Source organism: Halichoeres trimaculatus, unplaced genomic scaffold (genome assembly GCF_033239565.1).
Source record: "Halichoeres trimaculatus isolate MK-OKI-2021-1 unplaced genomic scaffold, fHalTri1.1 fHalTri1_scaffold_14, whole genome shotgun sequence".
Classification (NCBI taxonomy): Eukaryota; Metazoa; Chordata; class Actinopteri; order Labriformes; family Labridae; genus Halichoeres; species Halichoeres trimaculatus.
This window is the reverse complement of record NW_027437192.1, coordinates 1337417-1363363: the sequence shown is the minus strand read 5'-3', so window position 1 is coordinate 1363363 and position 25947 is coordinate 1337417. Positions and strand designations below refer to the sequence as shown.

At 39.9% G+C, this 25947-nt stretch overlaps 4 protein-coding genes across 4 annotated transcripts; 1 reads left to right on the top strand and 3 right to left on the bottom strand.

The window, feature by feature from the left end:
• Window positions 1-224: 224 nt before the first annotated feature.
• On the bottom strand, window positions 225-7100 carry LOC141802527 (uncharacterized). The gene is made up of 7 exons (XM_074686059.1): window positions 6953-7100; window positions 6297-6340; window positions 4456-4818; window positions 4281-4371; window positions 2143-2321; window positions 1808-1861; window positions 225-1724 (listed from the first exon to the last, which is right to left on the bottom strand). The coding sequence occupies exons 1-7, from the start codon at window positions 6976-6978 to the stop codon at window positions 1642-1644; spliced, it is 840 nt and encodes a 279-aa protein (XP_074542160.1). The 5' UTR covers window positions 6979-7100; the 3' UTR covers window positions 225-1641.
• A 1153-nt stretch (window positions 7101-8253) lies between these two features.
• On the top strand, window positions 8254-18081 carry LOC141803173 (uncharacterized). Its single transcript, XM_074687101.1, has 5 exons — window positions 8254-8486; window positions 11104-11463; window positions 11553-11681; window positions 16711-16766; window positions 16978-18081. Exons 1-5 carry the CDS (start codon window positions 8453-8455, stop codon window positions 17152-17154), a joined length of 756 nt encoding a protein of 251 aa, XP_074543202.1. The 5' UTR covers window positions 8254-8452; the 3' UTR covers window positions 17155-18081.
• Window positions 13842-15877, bottom strand: LOC141803180 (uncharacterized). The gene is made up of 3 exons (XM_074687113.1): window positions 15562-15877; window positions 15046-15486; window positions 13842-14826 (listed from the first exon to the last, which is right to left on the bottom strand). The coding sequence occupies exons 2-3, from the start codon at window positions 15376-15378 to the stop codon at window positions 14311-14313; spliced, it is 849 nt and encodes a 282-aa protein (XP_074543214.1). The 5' UTR covers window positions 15379-15486; window positions 15562-15877; the 3' UTR covers window positions 13842-14310.
• A 1055-nt stretch (window positions 18082-19136) lies between the features above and the next one.
• On the bottom strand, window positions 19137-25667 carry LOC141803401 (uncharacterized). Its single transcript, XM_074687397.1, has 8 exons — window positions 25348-25667; window positions 22739-22993; window positions 21505-21777; window positions 21356-21421; window positions 21084-21116; window positions 19754-19864; window positions 19553-19612; window positions 19137-19429 (listed from the first exon to the last, which is right to left on the bottom strand). Exons 1-8 carry the CDS (start codon window positions 25421-25423, stop codon window positions 19269-19271), a joined length of 1035 nt encoding a protein of 344 aa, XP_074543498.1. The 5' UTR covers window positions 25424-25667; the 3' UTR covers window positions 19137-19268.
• Between the last annotated feature and the right edge of the window lie 280 nt (window positions 25668-25947).

The following is a 25947-nucleotide window of genomic DNA, read 5'->3' as shown; positions in this document are numbered from 1 at the left end:
CCCGATCTTTATATATATATATATATATATATATATATATGTGTGTGTGTGTGTATATAAGCCCACCAGGTAAACACTGTTTGTATAAATTCTTTGTTATTTTCTGAAAATCATAATCCACATCAAGAGTTTATTTGTTAGTGCTGGTTACATGAGGATAATCTGAAGCATACATGTGTAGTTTCACTGCTGGTTAGATGAGCGACTGTACAGATGAAGCCACATTAAATCTTTCTTTTTATTAATTTCTTATTAATCTGTTGAACATATAAACACCAAGGTCTCAGAGCAGACGGTGGATCTGTGAGAGCGTTTCATCCAGATCTGACCAAAGCACACAGGGCCATATGAACCCAGAGTTTTAGGAACGATTTGAAGAATAAATAACTGAACAACGATGTACTGTACATATCCACAACAACAAAAACAATGAACTATCAACATTCTGAAATTGAAGTTGTTTTATGATAAATTTGTACAGTTTTTGGAGTCTAAAGGACTCAGTAAAGAAACTTTTTACACATGGACTGTAAAATCTGCCCTCACTGTCAGTCGACTTAGAGTTTGTCCTGTTTGTCTCTTACAGGCTCAGGTTGTTATTCTCAGTGTCTGACATCACATCCTGATGAAACTAACCTTTGAATTAAAGCTGAGAGCAGCGTTAGACGGGTCCTCGGGCTCCTCCTGTCCCTCTGTCGTACCCGTTTCCCCTCCACAGTCAGAGTTTCATCCCTTTCTGTCCCTCTTAGTGCTCTAACAGTTGATTCCATGTATTAGTTCCTCTGCTGGGTCACATGACCAGCTGCACGGAACTCCTAGTCACTGTGACATCATCACGGAACTCCTAATCACTGTGTGACATCACCACGGAACTGCTGCAGCAGAGGGAGGATTCAAATTCACAAAGTTTACAAACAACTCGTCATATAGGCCAGAATGTTGATCTAATCTGTGAAAAAATGTGATATTTTTTGTTGGAAATTTTGTCAGGAATCCATGCGTGTCATTTTTCAAGCTGTATAACTTTTACTTTTTTGTCTAGAGGCCCAAATGCGGCAGCCTGCGTGAGGTGGAGGCTCCAAACCTATTGATTCTAATGGAGGGAGCTGAGAGGGCTTCTGTGGGGTTCACTGACTCTGAGGGCTCGCTGTTTGAAAACTGGGGGCACCTTCACCTTTTCTCTCATTTCTGTTAGAAACATCTTCAAAGATTTCATACGTCACATTCAGCAGAAAACCTGACCTGTGGAGTCCCTCAGGGCTCTGTCCTGGGTCCCCTGTTGTTTCCTCTCTATCTGCTCCTTCTTGGGTTTCTTTAAAAACATTTCTTATCACTTCTTTTCAGATAGACGGAGAAATAAGAAAAACTGACGTTAGTTTCTTAAAATATCAAACATCGTTCTATTTTAAGAAACTGAAAAAGTAAATTTTTCTTATTCCATTGGCAGATTTTTCATCAAACAACTGAGGCCTCATTTCTACTCTGAGCACCTCGAAATGAGCATCGTCAACTGAATGTCAGCTGTAATAAAATCTTTGAAAATTTTTTCTTTCAATTCCCAAAAAGGATGAAAACAGACTCTGGAAGTGAAAGTGCTTGGTGCTCGAGTTTCACCTCCAGTTGTTAGGAAATGATATTTTCTCAGGACAGATGAAACATTTGGAAATTTAAAAGAAGAAGAGACGAGAGGAAAAACGCTGAAACGCTGTGTTTGGCAGCTTTGCCTGAAAGACATGAGAGAAAAACGGAGTGATTCAAGTGTTTTTTCTTGTTTCACAGATTTACACATTAACTCTTCTTTCCTCACCTGTGGGGGACCGATCGTCCACATCCTGCTGAAACTTGAGAGGCGTGGAGCTTTCTGTGAACGAGTGAAAAACTGATTATGAGGACATGAAAACACGACTCAGAGCTCGAAGAGTTTGAGCCTCACTACGAGGAGCAGAGCGACGAAGGCAGAGCTGAAAGTTAAACAGACGAGAGGGTCCAAACAAGCAGGGATGGATGGAGGGATGGAGGGATGGAGGGATGGATGGAGGGATGGAAGGAGGGATGGAGGGATGGATTTCTAAAAGCAGACAGATGAGACAGATTAAAGCAGCCGGACAGAGAAACCTCCAGGACGTTGAACAGTCGTCTCACCTTTGACGGTGAGCTGCACGGTGCTGACGGTGAGCCCGTGTTCATCCACCACTTTGTACGTCCCTTCATCTGAGCGTCCTAAGCTCCTCATCGTCAGACGCTCCCTCTGAGGGTCTTTCTCCAGACGCTGGTTGTCTCCCTCCTCCCTCATCCACAGCACGGTCCACGACGAGCTGTTCCTGAGGAGACGAGAGGAGGATCAGTGAAACAGGAAGAAGAAACCAGCGAGACGGAGAAACAGATCAATTCTTAGAGCGTCAAACTAACAGGGGTCATCTTCTGGATCAGGGCTCTGCAACTTTTACTTTCAAAGACGACATTTAACCTCAGGTCATCTGGATTAAAGTCATTCAACAGCCACAAAATCTATGTCACCTTCACAATAAAGACTATAAGGAGTGTGGAAACTTCCATACATAAATAAAACCTATTGAAAAATTCTATAAACAAAAAGTTTTTTTGATTTTGTGCAATTCTATATGTGATGTGATAGTTTCTTACTTTAAAAAATACTTGCAAAATCTTCGAAAAAAAAAAACCAAAACTTGAATTTCAGAAAAAAAAGTAATTACAAAAAATTAAAGAAAAATAATCTCAAAAAATTTATCAAATTTCAGAATTTTTTATCACTAAAAAGCAAAAAAAAAAGCAATAATTTGAAAAAAATATGAAATTTCAGAAAAAATATTATTATTATTATTATATTAAAATGCAAAAAGAATTAATTAGGAAAAGATTGAAAATTCAGATTTTTTTTCAATTACAAAAATTTAAAAAAAAAAGAAAAAAAGGAATAAAAAAATAATAAAATATAATAATTAAAAAATTATAATAAAAAGAAAAATCACAAAATTTTATATGCGATGTGATAGTTTGTTACTTAAAAAAACCCTGAAAAATCAAAAAAAAAAAAATCAGATTTTTTCATAATTTGAAAAAATATGACATTTCAGAAAAAAAATTGAATACAAAAAAATGCAAAAAAAATCAATTTGAAAAAACATGAAATTTCTGAAAATTTGTTTATTTTTCCCAATTACAATGATTGCAAAAAAATACATTTGAAAAAAAAGGAATTAAAAAAATATAAAATAATTTCAAAAAATTTTAATAAAAAAAAAATCACAAAAATTTTGACTTTTTTTTTTTAAGTTTTGGATTTTGACAACATGTATTGATATTATCTCTCGACTCATCAGCACATTAAATGTGGCGTAAACGCTCCACTGGACATTTTATCTGAGTTCAAATTTTTAAGATGGGTCTAAAATATTTCACGCTCATGGTTCATCCTCTGGGGAGCAGGACTGCGACTTAAAAACCAGTGCTAACCAGAGCGTTCGACTCCTGTAGGATGGATCAAAATGGAAAAACCTTTTCCTGCTGCATTGGGTGATGGTGCTCATGGGAAACGGAGTCTTAATCCTGGAAAAACACTTCCCATTCTGGCCACAGGGGTCACTGCAGTCAACAGCAAACAGAGAGTCCTCACAGAGGAAACGCTGAGGCCTCTGGATCCAAAGCCTTGATCTGATGTCGGGACTAGATTCTGTTTATGGATGGTTCAGAGTCACAGAAGTTTCAGGGTGAATTAAGTTTCATTTTCATTTCTCAGGAGAATCTGGAGAAACATTTTTGCCCTCTGGACGAAGTCTGGGTCACTCTGCCTGGTGCAGGGTTGATGACGGGTCAAAGCTTCACATGCTCCTCTCTGCAGGGTGCTGGTCTCCCTTGATGCCATGCCGGCGTGCCTTATTGGTCAGGAAGTAGACGGTAGCAGCGCTGATCCTCTCCTGGTCCATCAGGGTCTCCTCGCAAGCATCCTGCAGGAGGTCTGCTTCTTCTTCTTCTTCTTCTTCTTCTTCTTCTTCTTCTTCTTCTGCTGCACGACGAGTTTCATCTGAGATGGAAACTACAGCGGGGGAAAAAATCCAACACGTCCTTTTTTAAAAACATAAACGGGAAAATAAACGAGCAGGATTCAGATCCACGTCTTCAGACTCATCGATGACCCAGGACCAACAGGCTCTGTTATCCATCAGGGTCTGGTTTCTAGTTCGAGGGCTGAGCAGACGGTCTAGTCTGGACCTTCAGTCCTCTGAGGGGAACAAGGTTTGGTTCCTCGCCGAACAGCTTACCTGCCCTGGAAGACGACCCTCTTGGAGCGAGGTGTGAAGAGATCCAGAACCAGTTCCTCACCAGGAGCATGGACCTGATGGGACTCGTGGTCTAAGGTGAGATGAAAGAGACTTTAACACACGTCTGAAGGACACAGAGGAAGACAGGAAGTGACATCGTGGGGACAGAACTGACCCTTCACAGACAGCCTGACGCTCTGGATGAAGACCTTGGTGTGGGTCTCCCTCACCCCCTCCACCACCATGAAGCTCTCGTAGCGCCCCGTGTCCATGATCTGGACATCCCGGATGGTCAGAGAACAGTCCCCAGACCCCAGCTTGTCCTCAGGGACCTCCACCCGACCCTCAAACCCCTCAGCCTCAAACTTCTGCTCCCCCAGCCGCTCGTACACGGTTTCTGACGGGTTCATCCACTGGACGTGGCAGGCGGGCAGGTCCACCTCCCCCAGGCGGGGCTTCCAGCTGCAGGGAAGGACCACGTCGTGACCCACGTCACAGGAGACGGGCAGGGGGCGGATGGAGGCGAGTGAGGAGGAGTCTGAGGAGAAGAGGAGCGTTAGAGGAGGCTGCTGGTCTCTGCAGGGTCAAAGGTCACAGTGACGGTCTGCCAGACAGAGACCAGCTGCACTGACGGATCAGGAGCCGTCTCAGGGACCATCCCTGTTCCTCTGAAAGCTCCCAGAGACCAGGGTGCTGTCCCCGTCCTCCTCACCCAGCAGAGCGGTACACACAGTGTGTGTCACACAGTGTGTGTCACACAGTGTGTGTACCACACTCTGGTGACGTTTTCCACAGAGGTGTGAACGTTTGAGGCCAGGTGCTCGGGGGTTTCTATAACTCGTGGGGAACCAGGGGGAAAACATAAGCAACATGATGCATTGTGGGATTGATGTGTGACCCAGCTCCACCAGCTGCAGTCGGACTGAGAGGAAGGTTTGAATCAGTCATCAGAAAAGATCAACTGACACTGGTTCAATTATTGACCTTATTACACGATGGACTAAAAACTGAACTGTTACTTTGAGTTTTTTGGGTTTTTAACTTCCTTTTTTTTTATGTCTTAAGGACTCTTATTTAAAACTCTCTTTTCTGACTATTATTTTCATAATGTTGGTATTTTGAATGATTTAATTAAAATCAGCTTTTAATGATTAAAATATTTTTTTTGACGATCTGACTTCATTTCAACTTTTAAACTGTGTAAATAAATAATTAGTTTAGTTTGTTTTATTATGTACACTAAATTCATTTTTGTTTTGCTATAATTTTAATTAAGAGGGATTAGTTTATATATATATATATATATATATATATATATATATACATATATATATATACACACACACACACACACGTATATATATATATATATATATATATATATATATATTTATATATGTACACACACACGTATATATATATATATATATATATATATATATATAAATATATATATATATATGCATATATATATATATATATATATATATATGAAAATTATACATCAAGATATTTATTTATATATAAGCAAAACATAAATTAACACTATAAAAAGTATAATTTAAAACGGTATAAAAGCTGAAAAATAAGTTAAATCACCCACACACAATATATATATATATATATATATATATATATATATATATATATATATATATATATATATATATATATATATATGTATATACTGTCTATGTTACCTACCTGTATTACTGGCTCTGGTCACAGTTTCCTTTGGTTACACTAATGATGTTGAATTTTATGTATTTTATAGTAAAATTTTCATTTCTCTGCCGTTTCTCTGTGAATTTTCTTGTGGGGAAATGAAACATGAATTATCTTTTGTTACCCAGCCAGCTTCACTTTGGATTGATGGCGAAATGAGACACACGCAATTAACAGCTGAGTCTAGGTGACGCTATACTCTTCTCTTACAGAGTTTGAGGTTTGATTTGGTGTTTGGGGTCAGGCTGATGAGATCAGAGTCCATCTACAAACTAACAGACGGGCACTCACCAACTAAACCTCCATCCAGGAAGAAGGGGAGACACCTGAGAAACCTGGAGGGACAACACGACAGATCAAAGTGAAGAAGAAAAGACCAAAAACATTAGCATCCAGTGTTCCAGAAGTTAACTCAATTACATTAAAAAAACATGTCTTCACTTTTTATCTTTGACAATAACTGAAAAAACATCTCATATTAAATAAATAAATAAATAAATAAAAATCTGAAAATGTCAAAATAAACAGAAACTAATGAGAGAGATGAAGCTTTAATAACAGTTGATAACTGAGACTCTGGGTGTTTCCATCATTAATCATTATCTGCTGGGATCAGCTGACACTAAGTTTCGTTTCTGGAGCCAGGATCGTTTCCGGTTAAACAAAACTGACGGAGGAGCGATCATCACCTGCGGCTGCAGCGCGACATGAAACAAACAAACACCTGGATTATATCCTGGATTATTAATCTGCGTTTAACACCAAACTCTCTGATCCTGCAGACCCCAGCTGGGTTTCTCTCTGTGAGCAGATTCATTCAGTTTGAGCTCGTTTTCATCGGGTTAATGTTGAAGCATGAAGAGTTTAAAACCCGCAGCTCGGTGCATGAACAGCGAGGATTTTCAAAATAAAAGGCTGTAAATAAAGAGGAAAGGAAGTTTTCTCACCATGTTCGGAGTGTGAGGGGTTTCATGCTGTCTGCTGATTGGAAATGTAGCTCAGTCCTCTTCACACACCTCCGTCCAGCTCTGCGACAGCCTCTGAGTGTGTGTGTGTGTGTGTGTGCTCAGTGATCTGTTTAAAGACTCTGCTGCAGACGTAACTTCCGGTTACGGCTCCGTAGGAGTTTACATTACGCTCTAAGTTTCGTTTTCTCTGCAAACCGTTTTATAACGAACAGGAATCAATACAGAAAATAACAGGGGTGAGATTTCCAGAGAAGGAGCTGAAACAGTTCTTAGAAATTCAGCAACGAGTAAAAATTCAGGAAAAGTCTCAGAAACAAAACAACAGCCTGACTCTTCTGTGTCAGAGCTCATATTTATCCAGTAAGAAATAAATAAAAAAGTTATAATATGGGATAAGAATTCATAATTATGAGATAAAAAGTTGAAATAATGAGATTAAAAATTAATAATTTCAAAATAATGAGATAAAAAAAGTACAAAAAAAAAAATTAAAAATAGGGAAAAAAACATTGAAGTCATATCATAATAATGAGATAAAAAGTAGAAATAATAAGATTAAAAATAAATAATTTCTAAATAATGAGATAAAAACTCGAAATAATAAGATTAAAAAAATCATAATTTTGATATGAGATTTAAAAAAAAAAGTTTAAAAAAAGGGATTAAAAATTCATTATTTGAAAATAATGATATAAAAAAGTACAAAAAAAGAGAAAAAAAATATGTGACCCCCCCAAAAAATAAATAAATAAATAAATAAATAAATAAATAAATAAATAAATAAATAAATAAATAAAATAAAATAAAATAAAATAAAATAAAATAAAAAAATAAAAAATAATAAAAAAAAAAATACATAAAAAAAAAAAAAAAAGGTGATGGTTATTTTGTATTCTGTCCTCCAGGATCCTGATTCTTCTTCTTTCAGGCACAAATAAAACTTTTATAAATTCATTAGACGGTCCACTTGAGTTGAAAAGTTGTTTGTTTGTAAATTAATGTTACAAAGAATAAATGTGTGTGTTTTTTCCACTGTGGTCAAACCTTGAATTTCTGCTTTAATTCTTTTTTTTACCTTCCCCTTTCTATCAATCAATCAGTCTTTATTTGTTTAACGCCAAATCATAACAAGCACTTAACAAAAGCATTCACAGGTCAGGACCAGTAAATGTTGATAAAGGTCTGATCTGATCCTAACCCTCCCTCTTGTGACCACGTGCTGCAGATTTCCTCATAAATGAAACTCAGCACTCAGCCTCAGGTTTCCTCGGTCAGCGGTTTCCTGGGTAACCTCCGTCAGTCACTCAGTCTTCCTTTTTCTGCTATAAACAGACATGTTGGTGGTCTGTGTCTGCACACAACAAAAGTCCCCCCCACACCTCCTCTCAGGTTATTATCAGAGCTCCTTCTCTGGGAGCAGTCAGTCGGTCAGTCCTCCTGCAGCTCCTGCAGCTCACACCAGGAACCAGCAGCCCCATCATGGCAGCTCTGACGTGGATCATCTCTGTGCTCTGTAAGTCAGCTTCGTTTCTCGTGTAAAACCTTTATGCTTCAGGGTTTTGTTGTTTACTCTGGTGGTGAAATAGAAACCAAAGTGGCTCCACACCTGGGAGCGGTCTCACTCCTCATTCATGTGGCTACAGCCAGGATCTGGACCAACCCAGAGTTATTCAGTTAATTATCTAATCATATTGATCTGGATTTTTATTTGTTTATTATTTCCTGGACAGTCCTCTTTAATGTACTGTACGAAGTAAAAGAGGCAGCTTTAGCCTTTGCCGCTAATTTCCAGCTACAGTCCCCGGCCAGTCGTCAATATGCAACCCAAAAATATATTTAAAAAACAAAAAACGCATTAAATTTATAACAACATCACGCCCAAACAAAAAAGAGACGACAAAACATGTTACACATAGATCGAGCAGACACACACAAATTCTTTAACTTAATTCTGTTCATGGTCTTTTTTATCTGATGTTTGAAATAAGTACAAAGACGTTGGGATCATTGTTGTTATTTGCCTTATTTGAGAAGTACATGCAGACAGTTTTGGATACGTTCAGGTATAATCTTGATTTCTCGAGCCAGTTGTGTACATTCGTCATAGCATGCGTCAGTTCTTGTGCAGCGCAGGGGCGAAAATCCCGTTTCATTGTTGGGGGGGACAATAAACAGTAAAATTTCAGAGACTGATTCCTAGGGGGGGACATAAAAATAAATGCTATAATTTTTGCTGTGTTGTTTCATATTGTGATATTAAACAGTGACTAGTCCCAACTATGGATAATCAGCCGAGATTTAATTTTCCTTTAGTTCATGAAAAAATGTTTTGGCATGAATGTGGAAGCAACACGTCCACAACACTATGAACTCAATAATTAGTATTTTATATACAAATTAATGAAAAAAGTGTTGATTTTAATTGGAGGACAATAAGGGGTTAAAATTAACAGTCAGAATGGAATTAGAAACTGGATCCATTCAAGATCTAAGTCAAAGTCATAACTACTTTATTTTTAAATCAATAAAGCTAGAATAGAACATAAGACTTTAATAAATAATGGCTTCATCTATGAATTCATAAATCTCACTAGAGATGCCTCTGTCTCACTAGAGGCATCTTAAATAGTTTTAATCTTTGTGTCATAAATGAGAGGACGAGGATGTCAGCATGTCACCTGTCTGTCTTATCTGTCACAGCCTTCTTTGCACCATAAAGGAGAGGCTGTTTGCCAGCCAGCAACAAACGGTGTGATAATTAACTTATAATTTGTTCAGTGTTTTAATGCATTTAATCACGATCCTTGGCGCTCTGTAGTCTGTGTCTGTGTGTGCTCACCACATCGGATGGAAAGCTTAATCAGCGCCTTTAAAAAAAAAAAAAAAAAAAAAAAAGCATACTGTCAGACTTCGGAAAAAGGAGTTGACATTTGCTTTTCATTTTCTCTGTGTGTCTGTTGAACAAGTGAAGTTATGATTGATAAGTCTTTTAGTGAAACCTACTTACTTGACCGCGACCCTCCGCTCTGTCTGTGTGCGTTTATTTGTGTGCGTGTGTGTGCGCGGCTGCAGCATCCGTGCAGATTGGATCAAACCACTGCGAGGATCGCACGGGGAGGGGTGTGTGTGTGATCTTTCAATAGTTAAACTCGTCAATCATTGTGTTTTAAGTAGCATGACTTGTATTACACCATTGAACGTACAGAACAGCATCATCAGCATACATTTGAGTTGTTGTGTATTCTAACTCAACGTGTCCTTAAGGAGATATAGGTTTCAATCCAGTTCAGAGTGTGTGATGAGAGGTTGAAGTGAGACGGTTTGGTTAACAATATCTGATGGTGTATAGTGTCAAAAGCTTTCCTGAGGTCGATAAAGACGGCACCAACACCACCTGCAACTTTGATTTTAACTTTTCTAGAGAGAAACAGACAGCCGTCTCAGTCCAGTGATGTTTTCTGAAGCCAAATTGCATCTTGTTATTAAGATGTTTAATAATTTGCTCCACCACAAGTTTTTCCTTAAGTTTGGAGACTGCAGGAAGTAAACTTAGTCACTACCCATTGCAGGGTTACTCGATGTAAAGACTGGTGTGATGACAGAGGACTTCCAGGGGTCAGGGAAAGACCCTTCATGTTTGGGTTTGTGAATAATGACAGTCAGGGGTGCTACGGGGGAGTCCTTGTGATATTTCAGAAACGTAACGTCCATTTTAAATAATTAAAAAATCTGTTTCTTGTTTGTTTCTTTTCTCAGACACACTGTGGACACAGGATTAGGGACACGTTAAATTAAAAAAAAAAAAAGTTAACTTGCGAGATTGATCTCTCAAATTCATGAGAATAAAGTTGTCGTATGTAGCCAGGTAACTGAGGAGCGTGGAGTCTGAAATAAGAGTTTTTAAAACAGCAGGAAGAGAAAAACAGATATTTGTCGCCCCCTGGTGTGGAGTTTTATAAAAGACAAGTTTGGAAGAAACGCCAAAAAAAGAGCAAAAAATGACGAAATGTTCCTTTAATCATAGTTTTTGTTTTCTCAGACGTTCTCAAACTACAAACTATGAGCGGATGTGTTTGTTTCCTGTTAACCCTCAGTTATCTGACCTCCCTCCTCACCTGTGCATCCCTCAGGTGCAGCAGCAGCAGCTCCAAGCTCCGCCCAGGTGGTCCAGGTGGTCCAGGTGGTCCAGCCGGGTCAGAACGTCTCTCTGAGCTGTAATTTTACGACCAGCAACACCATCACCTGGTACCGGCTGCGCTCAGACCAGCTGCTGCCCCTGCTGACGGTGGGATATAACAAAATGAAAAAACAGGAAGTGAACTTTCACAGCGCAGACAGCAGAAGGTTTGTGAGCAAAGGGGGTCTGGAGGATGGGGAGGTGGTTCTGGAGATCCCGCAGGCTGAGGAGGAGGACTCTGGGATCTATTTCTGCTCCTGGCAGCTACACAGAAATATTTCCATCAACAGAGGGATTCATCTGACTGTTCACGGTTTGTGGAGTCTCAGTTTCACTGTTAATAGCTACACATTGATCCAAACTGGTAAAACAAACCTTCATGTGATTTTCTCCACATTAAAGGAGGTCCGTCGGCTGGATCTGAGCGTGGTGGGTCGGCCGGGCTGCCGTGTTGGACTCTGGGGGTCTGCGTTCTCCCAGCTCTCCTGGTCTCCTGCGTCGTGTTCATCGTTGGACTCTGTGTTTGCTCAGGTCAGTTACAGCTTCCTCTTCAGATCAACAACAACAACACGCTGAGGAAAGACATCTGACATCTGAGCTGCAGTGCCACCCAGAGGCAGGTGGCTGAACTGCAGTTCAGACATGATTAAAAATACTGTTAGTTGAGCTAAATCTGTGCCACAAACAAAACTCTGCACACGCTCCTGAGGTGAGTCTTTCAGAGAAGGAGCTGAAACAGTTCTTAGAAATTCAGCAACGAGTCAAAAATTCAGGAAAAGTCTCAAAGCAACAAAACAACAATCTGACTCCTCTGTGTCAGAGCCAATATTTTTCCAGTGAAAAATAAATAAAAAAGTCATCATATGGGATAAGAATTCATAATAATGAGATAAACAGAAAATAATGGGATAAAAAAAATCAACATTTCGAAATAATGAGCGAAAGTGTCGAAATAATGAGATGAAAAATCAAAATAATAAGATTAAAAATTCATAATTTCTAAAAAAAATGAGACAGTGACGAAATAATGACATAAAAAGTCAAAATACTGAGATAAAAAAATTATAATTTCGAGATAATGAGATAAAAGTCAAAATAATGAGATAAAGTGTCGAAATAATGAGATAAAAGGTAAGATAGTGAGATTAAAAGTCAAAATAATTAGATAAAAAAATCATAATTTCAAAATAATGAGATTAAAAAGTCGAAATTTTGAGATTAAAAATTCATAATTTTGAAATTATGAGATTAAAAAATCATTATTTCAAAATAATGAGATTAAAAAGTCAAAATAATGAGATTAAAAAGTCGAAATATTGAGATTAAAAATTCATAATTTGGAAATTATGAGATTAAAAAATCATAATTTGGAAATTATGAGATTAAAATGTCAAAATAATGAGATTAAAAATTTATTTTTTCGAAATAATGAGATTAAAAAAAATCAAAGTTTCAAAATAATGAGATAAAAAAGTACAAAAAAAGAAAAAAAAAGAGAAAAAAAATGTTTAAAAAATGTGATGGTGATTTTGTTATCTGTCCTCCACGATCCTGATTCTTCTTCTTTCAGGCACAAATATATCTTTTATTATTTCATTATACGATCCAATTGAGTTGAAAAGTTGTTTGTTTGTAAATTAATGTTACAAAGAATAAATGTGTTTGTTTTTTCACTGAGGTCAAACCTTAAATTCATGCTTTAATTCTTTTTTTTTACCTTCCCCTTTCTGTCAATCAATCAGTCTTTATTTGTATAACGCCAAAATCATAACAAACACTTAACAAAAGCATTCACAGGTCAAGACCAGTAAATGTTGATTAAGGTCTGATCTGATCCTAACCCTCCCTCTTGTGACCACATGCTGCAGATTTCCTCATAAATGAAACTCAGCACTCAGCCTCAGGTTTCCACAGTCAGTCAGTCAGTCTTCCTTTTTCTGCTTTTTCTTTTTCTGTTCAACCAAACACACAGCTTCCTCTTCAGATCAACAACAACACGCTGAAGAAAGATATTTGACATCTGAGCTGCAGTGCCACCCAGCGGCAGGTGGCTGAACTACAGCTTTGACGTGATAAAAATACTGTTGGTCGAGCTAAATCTGTGCCTCAAACAAAACTCTGCACACGTTACCAGGTCAGAAATGTGACGGTCTTCGAGATCTGTGGGCAGGTTGTGACTCCACCCTGCAGGAAAACCAGTCACACCAGCCCCGCCTGTTTCATCAGAAGAGAAACCAAACTAAAAGCAGAAATGTGAAAGCATTAAAGATTAACTTTAGCGCAGTAAGAATGAAACTGTGAAGCTCGGGGCGTGTTCTGTGTTTGCCTTTAAAAATCCACGGATTGATCCTTTAAAGAGGATTCTCTCGTTGACATGTGTCCATGTTCATGTGTTCATAAAACGATTCACATCCTTCACACTCCAACAACACAAATACAAAACAGAACAAGGAGTACGAATTTAATCTATCAGCTGAGTGGGAATTGTAGTCCTGATGGTTTTATAAACTACAAAAACAAAAAAACAAAAGAAACAAAGAAAATCAGACGTAAATTTACAGAAATCTTTAATAAACTTTCAAGAAACTTCATCAAACATGTCTTCCTCTCAGAGTCTGAGACTTTAAACATTTTAATTTAGCTGAAACAGTAAAATTAATTCTTATTTTGTTTAATTAACACAAAACACCTCAACATTTTCCTTCTTCTAAAGAGAACTCAAACATCATCATATCACAACCACACAGGACCACCTCTCAACATGCAGTGATTCACCACCAGGTGGCAGCAGAGAGCTGTTAATACTCACATCAGCATTTCCTGCTCTACGTCTACAAGCGAAACCACAGATAAGAGCCTAACGAGTAAATCCTGACCTCACAGATCCAGAGTTTAACGTTTCTGCAGAAATCACTCAAACAGGAGAGCGTGGATAAGGCAGCTGGACAGGAAGTCCCTCAACAGGAAGTCCCTCAACAGGAAGTCCCTCAACAGGAAGTTAATTTAACCTGAGGAGAAAAAAAGTTTATGATCTGTAACAGAGAGAGTGTGTTACAGCTTCACAGGGTTTAGACAGATCTGAAGGCCTAAACCAGGTTAGTTAAGGTATACTGGTTAGTTAAGGTGGAACTGCTCTCCAGGACTCTTAAGGTGGATCTGCTCACACCTGCTTCAGCAGCAGCCCGTACGGCCGGATGGCCTCCTGGACGATGGCTCTCTTCTGAACGTCGCTGACGCCCTCAGGGACGAAGACCAACCACACGTCCTCCCTCTGACACTGCTCCCTCTTCTCCGGGTTGATGCGGTTCTGGAGGACCACTTGGTAGGTCTTCCCGTCCACTTTGGACTTGAACTTCTTGCAGTACTTCTCTGCGATCTTGACATCCGGCGTGGAGTACACCCCTCTGCCCCTCTTTGTCTGTCCCTTGTCGACCAGAGCGGCGGCGGCAGCGTCCAGGAACTCGGGGTCGTCCGTGGCGGAGCCTTTGCGGGTCCAGATGATGCCGAGGGACCCGTCCATGTTGTGTCCGTGGTACGAGACCGGCCAGGCATTGCTCCCCGTCCCCAGCCAGGCGTCGCCGTCGTCGTACTTCTGCATGACGCGCAGGGCGACGCGGTTCCACCCGCAGGGGCGGAGGTACTGCTCGTTACCCCGCAGGAACTTCCTGTCCCCATCCTGAAAGGGGGACAGAGGAGACCGTTAAAGGGGGGCGGTTTACAGACAGATCCTGGGTTTGGAACTGATACAGATCCCAGCAGAACTTTGGACAGACCACGCCCCCTCGCCCTCACCCTGTCACCTACACTGTCACCCCTGTAGGAAGTACACAGACATACACAGATACCCAGGTCTGGTCACATGACCCAGCGGCTCAGAGAAGCCCGTCGCTCTCACCTTGACGTGTGTGAAGTCGTAGTCGTACTGTGGGTGGAAGAAGTCCTGGGGGTTAATCTTCACCGTGGGCCTCAGGCTCCCTGATGGTTCTGGGTTGTGGGGACCCTCAGCCAGAGGCATGGGGGAGCTGTACAGGTCCCCGTCCTCCTGCAGGGACAGAGTCCCCAGACTGGGGTACTCCAGCTCCTTGAAGCCCTCCTGCCTGTAGAACTCCTTCAGGGCCACCACGTTGACGAAGTCCTGCGGCGTGATGACGGAGGCTCCGTCCGTCTGCTCCATGGTGCAGCCGGAAAGCGCAGACAGGGCCTCTAAGACCAGCTGTGTGTCTGGCATGGTGCTGAGAGGAGGAGCAGGAGGAGCAGGAGGAGCAGGAGGAGAGTTTTTTCTTCCTTTCAGAGTAAAAACAGGTTTTCCTCTCCCCTGAGCTCTCGGTTCGTTCTCCTGGAAACAGACGGAGAAAAAAGTGCTGGGTGTCGTCGTCTGCTCTGACAAACAAATCCAGTTTCACTGACATACTTTCACTTTCAGTTAGAGCCAGCAGCCTGTCCTCTGAGTCACGCTGGTATCCAGGCCGGGCTCAGATTAAAGGGCCAGTTCACTCAGAGGAGTTTCAACACGGATCAGGTTTCAGGTCAAAGACTGGACTCAGACACAGAGGGGGGCAGGGAGCAAATCCTCCTCTGACAGGAAAACGTCTTTTTATTCACAGACTGAGACACTGAGGCTGAGTCCACCAGTTAGAGAAATCATTAAAGACCTCCTCAAGATTAAAAATAACACTCCAACATTTAAAAAAATATATTAAAGAAATAAGTCAAAGAGATGAGTCATAATTATACGATCAAAGTCAAATTATTTAAACTGAAAAGATAAAAATTCAACATTGAGATAATTTGAACAAAAAAAACTGTTATAATTTTTTATTTATTATTTCTAACCATAAAATTATTGTTTTGCCCTTTAATACCTTTAATTTTTTACGCTTTTTTTTCCACACATTTTAATATCTAATTCAATATTTCTTTCTTTTTTTATTTGACTCTTTTATAACATAATAACACATTTTAATTCATTCTCACTTTAACTTGTGACACAAATTTCTCATCTAACAAATTTTTAATTTATTCTTTTTTATTGTTCTGGATAATTACATTTTTTTTTTAAAGATTTTTTTTCATTTTATTTTTTTTTTATTATTATGAATTATATAATAATTATCTATTATTTTTCTGATGCATTAATCGTTTTTTTTTTCATAATTTTGACTTTTGTCAAATAAAGCAAAGTTTTATTATATAATCTAATTTCAAATGATAACTAAAACTGCATTTCTTACAGTTTGGAAACTTTTGTTGTTATTATGAATTTAATTCAAGAGAAAATTCTCATTACTTCATTTTTTTCTTGTATATGAGACTTTTCTCACATTATGTGATATTTAAAATAAATTTTATGTCAAACAGGATAATTTTCAACAGTGGTACTTCATTTTGAAATTGTGTTTTTTTTCTAATGATTCCAAATTTTATTGTGTCATAATTGTGACTTTTAATCACAAACTAAGTTTTTGTTTCTGAAATTCATTTTGACTAAAACTAGATAAAAACAGGTCTTAATCTGAAGCACAGAGAGCGCTGTGACTGAGTGTTTTCTTCCTCTCTGCAGGAAAACAGGCGTCAGCGTGCTGCTGCCGAGCCAACGACAGTCTGAGGATGGCTGAGGTAAAAAGAATTAAACCTTTAATTAATCTCTCTGTACAATAACATAAAAAACAACTTTCCTGTTTGAAATCCTTTTTGTAAAAACAAAACAAAAAAACAGTTTTTTTTTTATCTGCTCTAACTTTTTCATGCTAACTGTTAGCATCTTTGTGTTGCTCTGTGTTGATTTTGGCGCCCCCTGCTGAGATGAATTACCTATCTTCCTATGCAGGATGCAGCTCTGCACTACTCCAGTCTGAGGCATGCCAAACAGCTCTCAGGCCAAGGAGGAGGAGGAGGAGGAGGAGGAGGAGGAGGAGGAGGAGGGACAGGGTTGGTCAAAGAGGAAGTCACGTACTCGACAGTGGCCGGCTGCAGAACGCCACACAGATCACATGACCGCCGATGAATTAACGTGTGTGTGTTTCTGCTGAGTGTAGGTTTGGTCTGCTCAGACTGTTTGTCAAACTGTTTTCTGCTCTTTGAAGACGTCAGTGATGACTCAGCAGATCTTCATCCCGCCTTAAACGAGGCTGACGCTGTAAAAACGTCGCTCTGATCGACTCTTTATCACGTTCGGTCGTTTCCAGAAACAAACTCTCCTCAGAAAAAAGTAAAATGTGAAGATTTCCTCCTCCTGCCTGTTGCACATAAAGCTGTTTGTAGCATCTACTGACTGTTTCTATCTGTGACTGACTGTTTTTTAAATCTGTGACTGACTGTTTCTATCTGTTACTGTTTGTTTTTATCTGTAACTGTTTTTTTTAACTGTTCCTGACTGTTTGTATCTGTGACTGACTGTTTCTATCTGTTACTGACTGTTTTTATCTGTGACTGACTGTTTCTATCTGTTACTGACTGTTTTTATCTGTGACTGTTTTTTTTCAACTGTTACTGACTGTTTTAGTCTTTAACTGGCTATTTCTTTCTGATACTGACTGTTTTGATCTTAAACTGGCTGTTTCTTTCTGTTCCTGACTGTTTTAATCTTTAACTGGCTGTTTCTTTCTGAAACTGACTGTTTTAATCTTCAACTGGCTGTTTCTTTCTGAAACTGACTGTTTTAATCTTTAACTGGCTGTTTCTTTCTGAAACTGACTGTTTTAATCTTTAACTGGCTGTTTCTTTCTGTTCCTGACTGTTTTTATTTGAACTGGCTGTTTCTTTCTGTTCCTGACTGTTTTTAATCTTTAACTGGCTGTTTCTTTCTGTTCCTGACTGTTTTAATCTTTAACTGGCTGTTTCTTTCTGTTCCTGACTGTTTTTATTTTAACTGGCTGTTTCTTTCTGTTCCTGACTGTTTTAATCTTTAACTGGCTGTTTCTTTCTGTTTCTATCTGTTACTGGTTGTTTTTACGTGTTACTGTTTTTATTTGTTACTGTCTTTTTTCATCTGTTACTGACTGTTTTTATCTGTTATTGACTATTTCTATCCGTTTTAACTGTTTTAAACTGTTACTGACTGTTTTTATCTTAACTGACTGTTTTTATCTCTTACCGACTGTTTTTTGATCTGTTACTGTTTTCATCTGTTAGTGACTGTTTTTATCTGTTACTGACTGTTTTAATTCTTACTGACTGTTTTTATATTTACTCTTTTTATCTTTACTGACTGTTTTTATCCATCACTGTTTTTATCTGTTTCTGTTTTGATATCTGATCGTTTGATCTGTTAATGACTGTTTTTTTATCTCTGACTGGTTTTATCTGTTACTGACTGTTTTCATCTGTAACAGACTGTTTTTATCTGTTACTGACTGTTTTCATCTGTAACCGACTGTTTTTATCTGTAACCGACTGTTTTTATCTGTTACTGACTGTTTTTATCTGTTACTGACTGTTTTTATCTGTTACTGACTGTTTTCATCTGTAACCGACTGTTTTCATCTGTAACAGACTGTTTTTATCTGTTACTGACTGTTTTCATCTGTAACCGACTGTTTTCATCTGTAACCGACTGTTTTTATCTGTAACCGACTGTTTTTATTTGTTACTGACTGTTTTTATCTGTTCCTGTTGAAGATCTGTTTCTGTTTATAATAAAGTGAAAACTTTCAAAGACTGAGCTGTCGTTAATCAACAACTGAGAATGAAGAGAAGTGAAGAAGAGTTTGCTGTAATGATCGGTCACATTTATTAAAGGTTAGCTTAGCATAAAGACTGGAGACAGCTAACAGCTAGCTTAGCTTAGCATAAAGACTGGAGACAGCTAACAGCTAGCTTAGCTTAGCATAAAGACTGGAGACAGCTAACAGCTAGCTTAGCTTAGCATAAAGACTGGAGAGGCTAACAGCTTGTTTCACTGATGCACAGACCCCAGAGTCCCCCTCTGGGTCCCCCCCGGACTCTGAGGACCACGTTAATCTTTTTGTTTTGATCAGAAAAGCTGGAGAAGAAGAGCTGAAGAGGTTTGATCCTCCTGAAAGAGTGTGTGTGTGTGTGTGTGTGTGTGTGTGTGTGTGTGTGTGTGTGTGTGTGTGTGCGTGTGTGTGTGTGTGTGTGTGTGTGTGTGTGTTTGGAGTCTCATCTGGCTGCAGGTCTGGTGATGACCGAGGAGTAGATGACGTTGTGGTGGTTCTGGTCTGGGGGAGTCCTGCTGGGTCTCTCCCTCCAGTTCTGTCGGCCCAGAGAGGCGTAGTGGATGGTCTGCTCGGGCAGCGGCGGGCTGTTCCTGACGCCGCAGTCTGCAGAGAGACCAGAGACGGGTTAGTCCAGGGTCTGAGAGACCAGAGGAGCTGAGGAGCTGTGGATCTGAGGTCTGAGGATCTGAGGATCTGGGGTCTGAGGTCTGAGGTCTGAGGAGTTACCGGTTTGAGTGATGGAGGTTTCCCACGGCTCCAGCTCAGAGTCTTCAGGCTGCTGAGACGCTGAGCAGGAGGAAGACAAACGCTGTCAGAAAGAGGCTCAAAACTCTGACCCTAACTCAATGAAACAGACGTTTTTAACGTTTTTAACCTTTTTAACCTCCTTCTTTGACGCTGGTGGAGCCAGAGGTAGAATCCTCCTACCTGTCCTGCTGAGCTTCTTCCTCCTGCACCTCATCCCCGTCAGCAAAACACAAACAGCCGCCAGGAACAGGATCATCAGCCCCAACCCGACCACGGCGACCATCAGCAGGACTGAGGAGACAGAAACACCAGATCAAAACCAGATCCAGAGTCAGAGAGGGAACACAGAGGGAACAGAGAGGGAACAGAGAGGGAACTGAGAGGAGACATAGAGGGAACAGAGGGAACAGAGAGGAAACAGAGAGGAAACAGAGAGGAAACAGAGAGGGAACAAAGAGGGAACAGAGAGGGAACAGAGGGAACAGAGAGGAAACAAAGAGGAAACAGAGAGGGAACAAAGAGGGAACAGAGAGGGAACAGAGGGAACAGAGAGGGAACAGAGGGAACAGAGAGGGAACAGAGGGAACAGAGAGGAAACAGAGAGGAAACAGAGAGGGAACAAAGAGGGAACAGAGAGGGAACAATGAGGGAACAGAGAGGGAACAGAGGGAACAGAGAGGAAACAGAGAGGAAACAGAGAGGGAACAAAGAGGGAACAGAGAGGGAACAATGAGGGAACAGAGAGGGAACAATGAGGGAAAACAAAGGAAACAGAGAGAAAACTGAGAGGGAACAGAGATTGAACAGAGGGAACAAAGAAGGAACAGAGAGGGAACATAGAGGGAACAGACAGTAAACACAGAGGGATCAAAGAGGGAACAGAGAAGGAAAACAAAGGAAACAGAGAAAACTGGGAGGGAATAGAGAGGGAACAGGGAAGGAACAGAGAGGAAAAAAGATATGGAACAAAGAGGGAAAACAGATCGGAACAAAGGAGAACAGAGAGGGAACAGAAAGAGAAAGAAAGGCAACAGAGGGAACAGAGAGGGGACAATGAGGGAACATAGAGGGAACAGAAGGAACAGAGAGGGAACAGAAAGAAAATAAAGAAGGAACAGAGAGGGAACAATGAGGGAACACAAAGGGAACAGACAGGAAACAGAGATGGAACAGACATGGTACAGAAAGGGAACTGAGAGGAAACAAAGAGGGAACATAGAGGGAACAGATAGGCAACAGAGAGGGCAAAGAGAGAGAACAGAGAGGGAACAGAGAGGAAACAGGGGGGGAACACAGAGGGATTAAAGAGGGAACAAAGAGGGGAACAGAGAGGGAAAACAAAGGAAACAAAGAGAAAACTGAGAGGGAACAAAAAGAGAATAAAGAGGGAACAGGGAGGGAACAGAGAGGAAAAAAGATAGGGAAAAGAGAGGGAACAGAGGAAACAGAGGGAACAGAGAGGGAACAACGAGGGAACAGGCAGGGAACTGAGAGGATGAAGCTCACCAACCATTGTCAGTTTTCTTGTTTTCCTTCTTTTTAGCTGAAAGACACAAAAACAACCTTAGGCTGGTCTCTGACACTAACACCGTTAAACCTAAAGACGTTTGTAAAATTTTATCAGGCCTAAGAATCTGCAGATTGTCAACGATCATCTTTTTAATCCCTAACCTGAAGCTTTGCCATCTGACTTCATTCAACAACCTTTTTTTTAATAAAATCAAACTGTTTAAAGAAAAGTCTTTGACTTCCTTCACAGGGACTTAGGAGCAGGAATCCTACCTGTCACGGTCACCTCAGGGGTCGGGGTTTTGCTGGTGGTCAGGATGCTGGTGGGCTCTGGCTGCACTGATCAGGAAAGAAAAACAGTTTTTAAAATCCAGCTGTTGGTTTCAGCTCCGTTCCTTCAGACCAGTCATTAAACCACTCACCTGTGAGCACGGTGAGCGTGGCCTGCAGATTCCCGTTGCACAGATACTCTCCAGCGTCCCCTGGCTGCAGGTCTTGTATGTGCAGGGCTTCGTCCTTGTACCTGAGCCGGCTCCCCTCCCTCTCAGGCTTCACCACCCCGTTTCCAAAGCAGGTGAAGATCAGCTCCCGCCGCCCTCCAGGCCTTCGGCGATGAAACCACCTCTGTTTGAGTCTGTGGGAGCCTCTGCAGGGCAGCAGCAGCGTGCGGCCTGCAGGCACCGTGAAGTTACGACCTGAGGGGGCGAAGCAAACAGGAAGTGTGAGACTCTGGGGTGTCCTCCTCAACTGTTTCCTATTTTATCTAATGTAAAATCCTGGTTGAGGCAGCTTTAGTATAACAACAACACCGTCTGACCTGCATCTCTGGATTTCTAAAAACAGCTTTGACCCTTTTTTTGCACATCTTTGTGTTTTTTTTAAGATAGAGTCTGCAGGATTTTCCCTAAAAACTAAAAAGTCAACTTTTACAGGAATAATCCTGCTCCATCGTCTCCTCAGGGCTTCTAGTCACACTTTTTCTGCTAGCCAGGTGTGTGTCAAATACCCGTGGTTTGCTTGTGCTAACGTGTTAAGTCAGGTGTAAGGCCCTCGAGTCTTCCCCACGTACAAACGTGATGCTACAGGTGGTTGCTGGGCTACTGAGTGTGTTCATGTAGTCACGGTTGGAGGCTGTGGGTGTGTGCTGCAGCTGGCCCTGAGCCAAGGAGGAGGAGCCCAGTTTGAGACTAACCAGTAGTATCATGTTTAATGAAATGTAGCTCCTTTGAACACATTCAGGTCTAAAATATTTAACATCCCTTCACTGGTTTGAAAGTGTTGAACCATAAAGTTCCTCTTTTGATGCAGAACTAAAATCAAAGACGCTTGTTGAACATTTCACAACAACTTCCAGACCGATGAACTTCCCCTCAGACAGCCTGTGGTTTGTGGAGCCGTCAGGAGGAAGCTGGCAGACGAGCCACTATCACTGTACTTTGAAGGATAGACCCTTACAGTAACCCCTTAAATGCTTTTAATGTTGTTTTTTTGTCCTTTGTAGCACGCTGTCAGGCCTCTCTCTGTGTTTAAATGTGTTTTATAAATGAAGCTGAGTGTGTCCTGACCGTCCTTCACTCAGAAACCCACCAGCAGGGGGCGACAGAGGCACAGACACAAACACTCAGTGACCCAAAGCCCCCCTCTCTCCCTGCGTACCTGTGAGCACCTGGACCTCGGCCTCCAGCCTCTGGTTGCAGCGATACTCCCCGCTGTCTGACTGCTCCAGCCTCCGGAGGACCAGGCTGCCGTCAGACCGCAGGTGGTAACGATCAGGGTCTGCGTTGGTCTCGTCGCCCTCATGCCGGAACACTGGGACCGTCCTGCCCTGATGAGTCCAGACCACGTCGGAGCCATCAGAACCAGAACACTGCAGACTGATGTGGTGGTCCTCAGGGACTGAGAAGCGACTCACTGGGGGAGAAGGAGCTCATCAGGTTTTGATTGAGGTCATTTTTGTGATTTTAACTGTGTTATATCTTTAAAAAGAATGGAAAAAGCTAAACTCACAAAAAATTTCATAGACATACAGATTTTAGGGAATCCATCAAATTTTAAAAGATCAAGTGTTTTACCTTCTTCTCTTTCTGTAAAAATAAACCTTGACCAGACTAAACAAAGAAAAACAAAGCTAATCTGACCCTTATAACCCATGTCAACAATAATAATATCTATAATCTCAGCTGTTCAGTGTTTTTGAGCTCCAACATTCAGAGTTTTCACCACATCAGGAAAACTTGACGAATACTTTTTTTTACCAGGGGTTTAGAGAACAATTCACTTTTCTGCTTTAATTAATTAAAATTTAAAAAAAGTCCTAACAATGAGTCAAAAAAAAAAATCAAAATTATGATATGAAAGATCAAAACTATGATATTAAAAGTGGATATCATAACATAAAAAGTTAAATTATAAGAGAAAAAGTTAAAAAACTATGAAAAAAATGTCATAAGTTATAAGATAAAAAGATTAAATTATGAGATAAAAAGTTTAAACCATTAGAAAAAATGTCAAAAGTTATAAGATAAAAAGTTCAGACTAAAAAAAAATGTCAAAAATTATGAGATAAAAAGTTAAGACTGAGAAAAATTGTCAAAAATAATAAGATAAAAAGTTTAAATTATGAGATAGAATTAAAAAAATTACAAGATAAAAAGTTTACACTATGGGAAAAAAAATTAAATGATGAGATACATTTTTTTGATTATGAAATAAAAAGTATAAATCATGAGAAAAAATGCCAAAAGTTATAAGATAAAAAGTTTTATCTATGAGATAAAGTTCCAAAGTACAGGTTTAAAAGTTTATATCATGAGATAAAAACTGAAAATTACAAGATAAAAAGTTGAAATTATGTGATAAAAAAATTAAATTATAAGATAAAAAGTCTTAACCATAACAAAAAATGAAAAAAAATCTGAGATAAAACATTTGAATTATTAGATAAAATTCAAAATTATAAGATAAAAAGTTTAAAGTAAGAAAAAATGTCAAAAGCTATGTGATAAAAAGTTTAAAATATGCAATTAAAGTTAAAATTATGGGATAAAAAGTTTAAATAATTTGATAAATCTATCTTTTGCTGATGGAAATGGGCCTTTATACATCATCTCTTAGTGGATATATTTGTTTATATTTTATTTTTCATTTTTCACTTTTACACTCAAACACTTCTGTTTTGTTGTATTTGTAATAATAATTTTATAATTTTATGTATGCTATTTGTTGTTTGTTTTCCTGTTTTTACATCAACGGACCAGGATAAATTCCTCAAAACGTGAAAACGACTTTGCATTAAATCTGATCCTGTGCCTCAGCGCTGCTCGTTGGAGCTATAGGAGTTTCAGCTCTGTGTTCACACCTGGACAACATGTTTCTCTGATCTTTGCAGGGTGATCTGCACAAACAGCTGATTCTGTGTCTCTGAGGATCGGCACACACTTTCCTGCCAGCCCCGAAGTGTGTGAGCTGGTGTGAGAAACAACAGGAAGTACTCTGAAATGTTTGCTGAGGCTGAGTGGGCCGTGTGATGCTGGTGGTTTGGTGATTAGGTGAAAACCACAGAGACGGGCAGGATGAGCAGAGGATTATTTTAAAGGTGAGAAAACACGTTTGCAGATCTTCCTGTTCACACAGACCAGACCAGCTCCACACAGACCTGCACACAGTCACAGATGGTTTTAACCCCTTCATCCCTCTCCTCTCCTCTCCTCCTTCAGAAACCTGCTCCTGTTTTAGCAGCAGACCCAGCCACTCACGTCCTGCTGATCGGGACTTTTTTCAGCTCGTTTCCTGTTTTGTCGGCTTTTCCTCTTTTATCTCATGGGAACACGCTCGAAGACGTCCACTGGGCCTCGAATAAAACGTCCCAGGAAACACTGAGTCAGCTGCTATTAATGTTTCTGTGAGGGAGGCCGTCTCCGGATTTAACATTTAAAAACTTCTGATGCTTTTAAAGAAAAACGCCAACGTGTTTAACACAATAAATTAACTGTAGATTGGAAAAACCTCAGAATTTGTCATCATTATTTTGATTATAAAGCCACTTTTTGATCAGGAAAAAGAGTCATACATACCTTATTTTATTGTTTATAAATTTCCTTTCCAGGAGAAGATCATGTGATTTGTCTATTTTTTACATTATTATCACAGTCAAACAAATTTGTAAAGGAAAAAGTAGAGATTAAGAAGTTAACCCACATATTCAGTTATAAAAACATCAGTTTGATAGAAATGAAAGGTATTTTGAGTGATTTTTGAGGCCGTACCTGTGGCGTCTTCCCTGCAGCGCGTCAGAGCTGTGAGCAGGATCCAGACGTGACAGAGGATCAGGAAACTGAGCATCTTCAGAGGAAAACCATCAAACTGCAGAGCGGCTTCAGGGTGTCAGACACTTTTCCTCATCACGACTTCCTCCTCCTGCAGCGTCATCGTCCTGGAAAACAGAGGTCTGCGTGCACGGCCTGAAACTCCAGGAATAAAAACAGAACAGTGAGAAAATGAACTCACATTCAGCATTGTTTATCAGACATCTTACCTGTTCGACTAAGACTCTCCTCAACTTTTATTCAACATATAAAAACACAAAAGGGCCAAGACATGAATCTTTAAGTGATTCAGCCTCATTTCTAGTTTTCTGTATCTGGAGATTAGACATTTTCTGGACTTCCAAGTGAATGTTGCTCATATCTAGTCTAATAAAACCAGAGGTGTCAAGGAACAAACACTTCAACACATTTAAAAAGTAGCCTCGAATTCATTCAGTGAGCAGAGGAGAATCATGAACATGCAACCACATAGAGACAGAAATGACTTCCCATCATGTAAATAAGATAAATAACATCAGGTTATTCCCTAACCTTAACTCT

Coding starts and splice junctions, on each gene's coding strand:
- LOC141803173 (XM_074687101.1), top strand. CDS start 8,453: ATGGCAGCTCTGACGTGGATCATCTCTGTGCTCT. Junction 8,487..11,103: donor GTGGATCATCTCTGTGCTCT/GTAAGTCAGCTT, acceptor TGCATCCCTCAG/GTGCAGCAGCAGCAGCTCCA. Junction 11,682..16,710: donor TGGACTCTGTGTTTGCTCAG/GTCAGTTACAGC, acceptor TCCTCTCTGCAG/GAAAACAGGCGTCAGCGTGC.
- LOC141802527 (XM_074686059.1), bottom strand. CDS start 6,978: ATGAAACCCCTCACACTCCGAACATG. Junction 6,341..6,952: donor CCCCTCACACTCCGAACATG/GTGAGAAAACTT, acceptor TTGTCCCTCCAG/GTTTCTCAGGTGTCTCCCCT. Junction 1,862..2,142: donor CGTGCAGCTCACCGTCAAAG/GTGAGACGACTG, acceptor ACTCGTTCACAG/AAAGCTCCACGCCTCTCAAG.
- LOC141803180 (XM_074687113.1), bottom strand. CDS start 15,378: ATGCCAGACACACAGCTGGTCTTAGAGGCCCTGTCTGCGCTTTCCGGC. Junction 14,827..15,045: donor ACGACTTCACACACGTCAAG/GTGAGAGCGACG, acceptor TCCCCCTTTCAG/GATGGGGACAGGAAGTTCCT.
- LOC141803401 (XM_074687397.1), bottom strand. CDS start 25,423: ATGCTCAGTTTCCTGATCCTCTGTCACGTCTGGATCCTGCTCACAGCT. Junction 21,422..21,504: donor CACGCTCACCGTGCTCACAG/GTGAGTGGTTTA, acceptor TTTCCTGATCAG/TGCAGCCAGAGCCCACCAGC. Junction 21,117..21,355: donor CCCTGAGGTGACCGTGACAG/GTAGGATTCCTG, acceptor TGTGTCTTTCAG/CTAAAAAGAAGGAAAACAAG.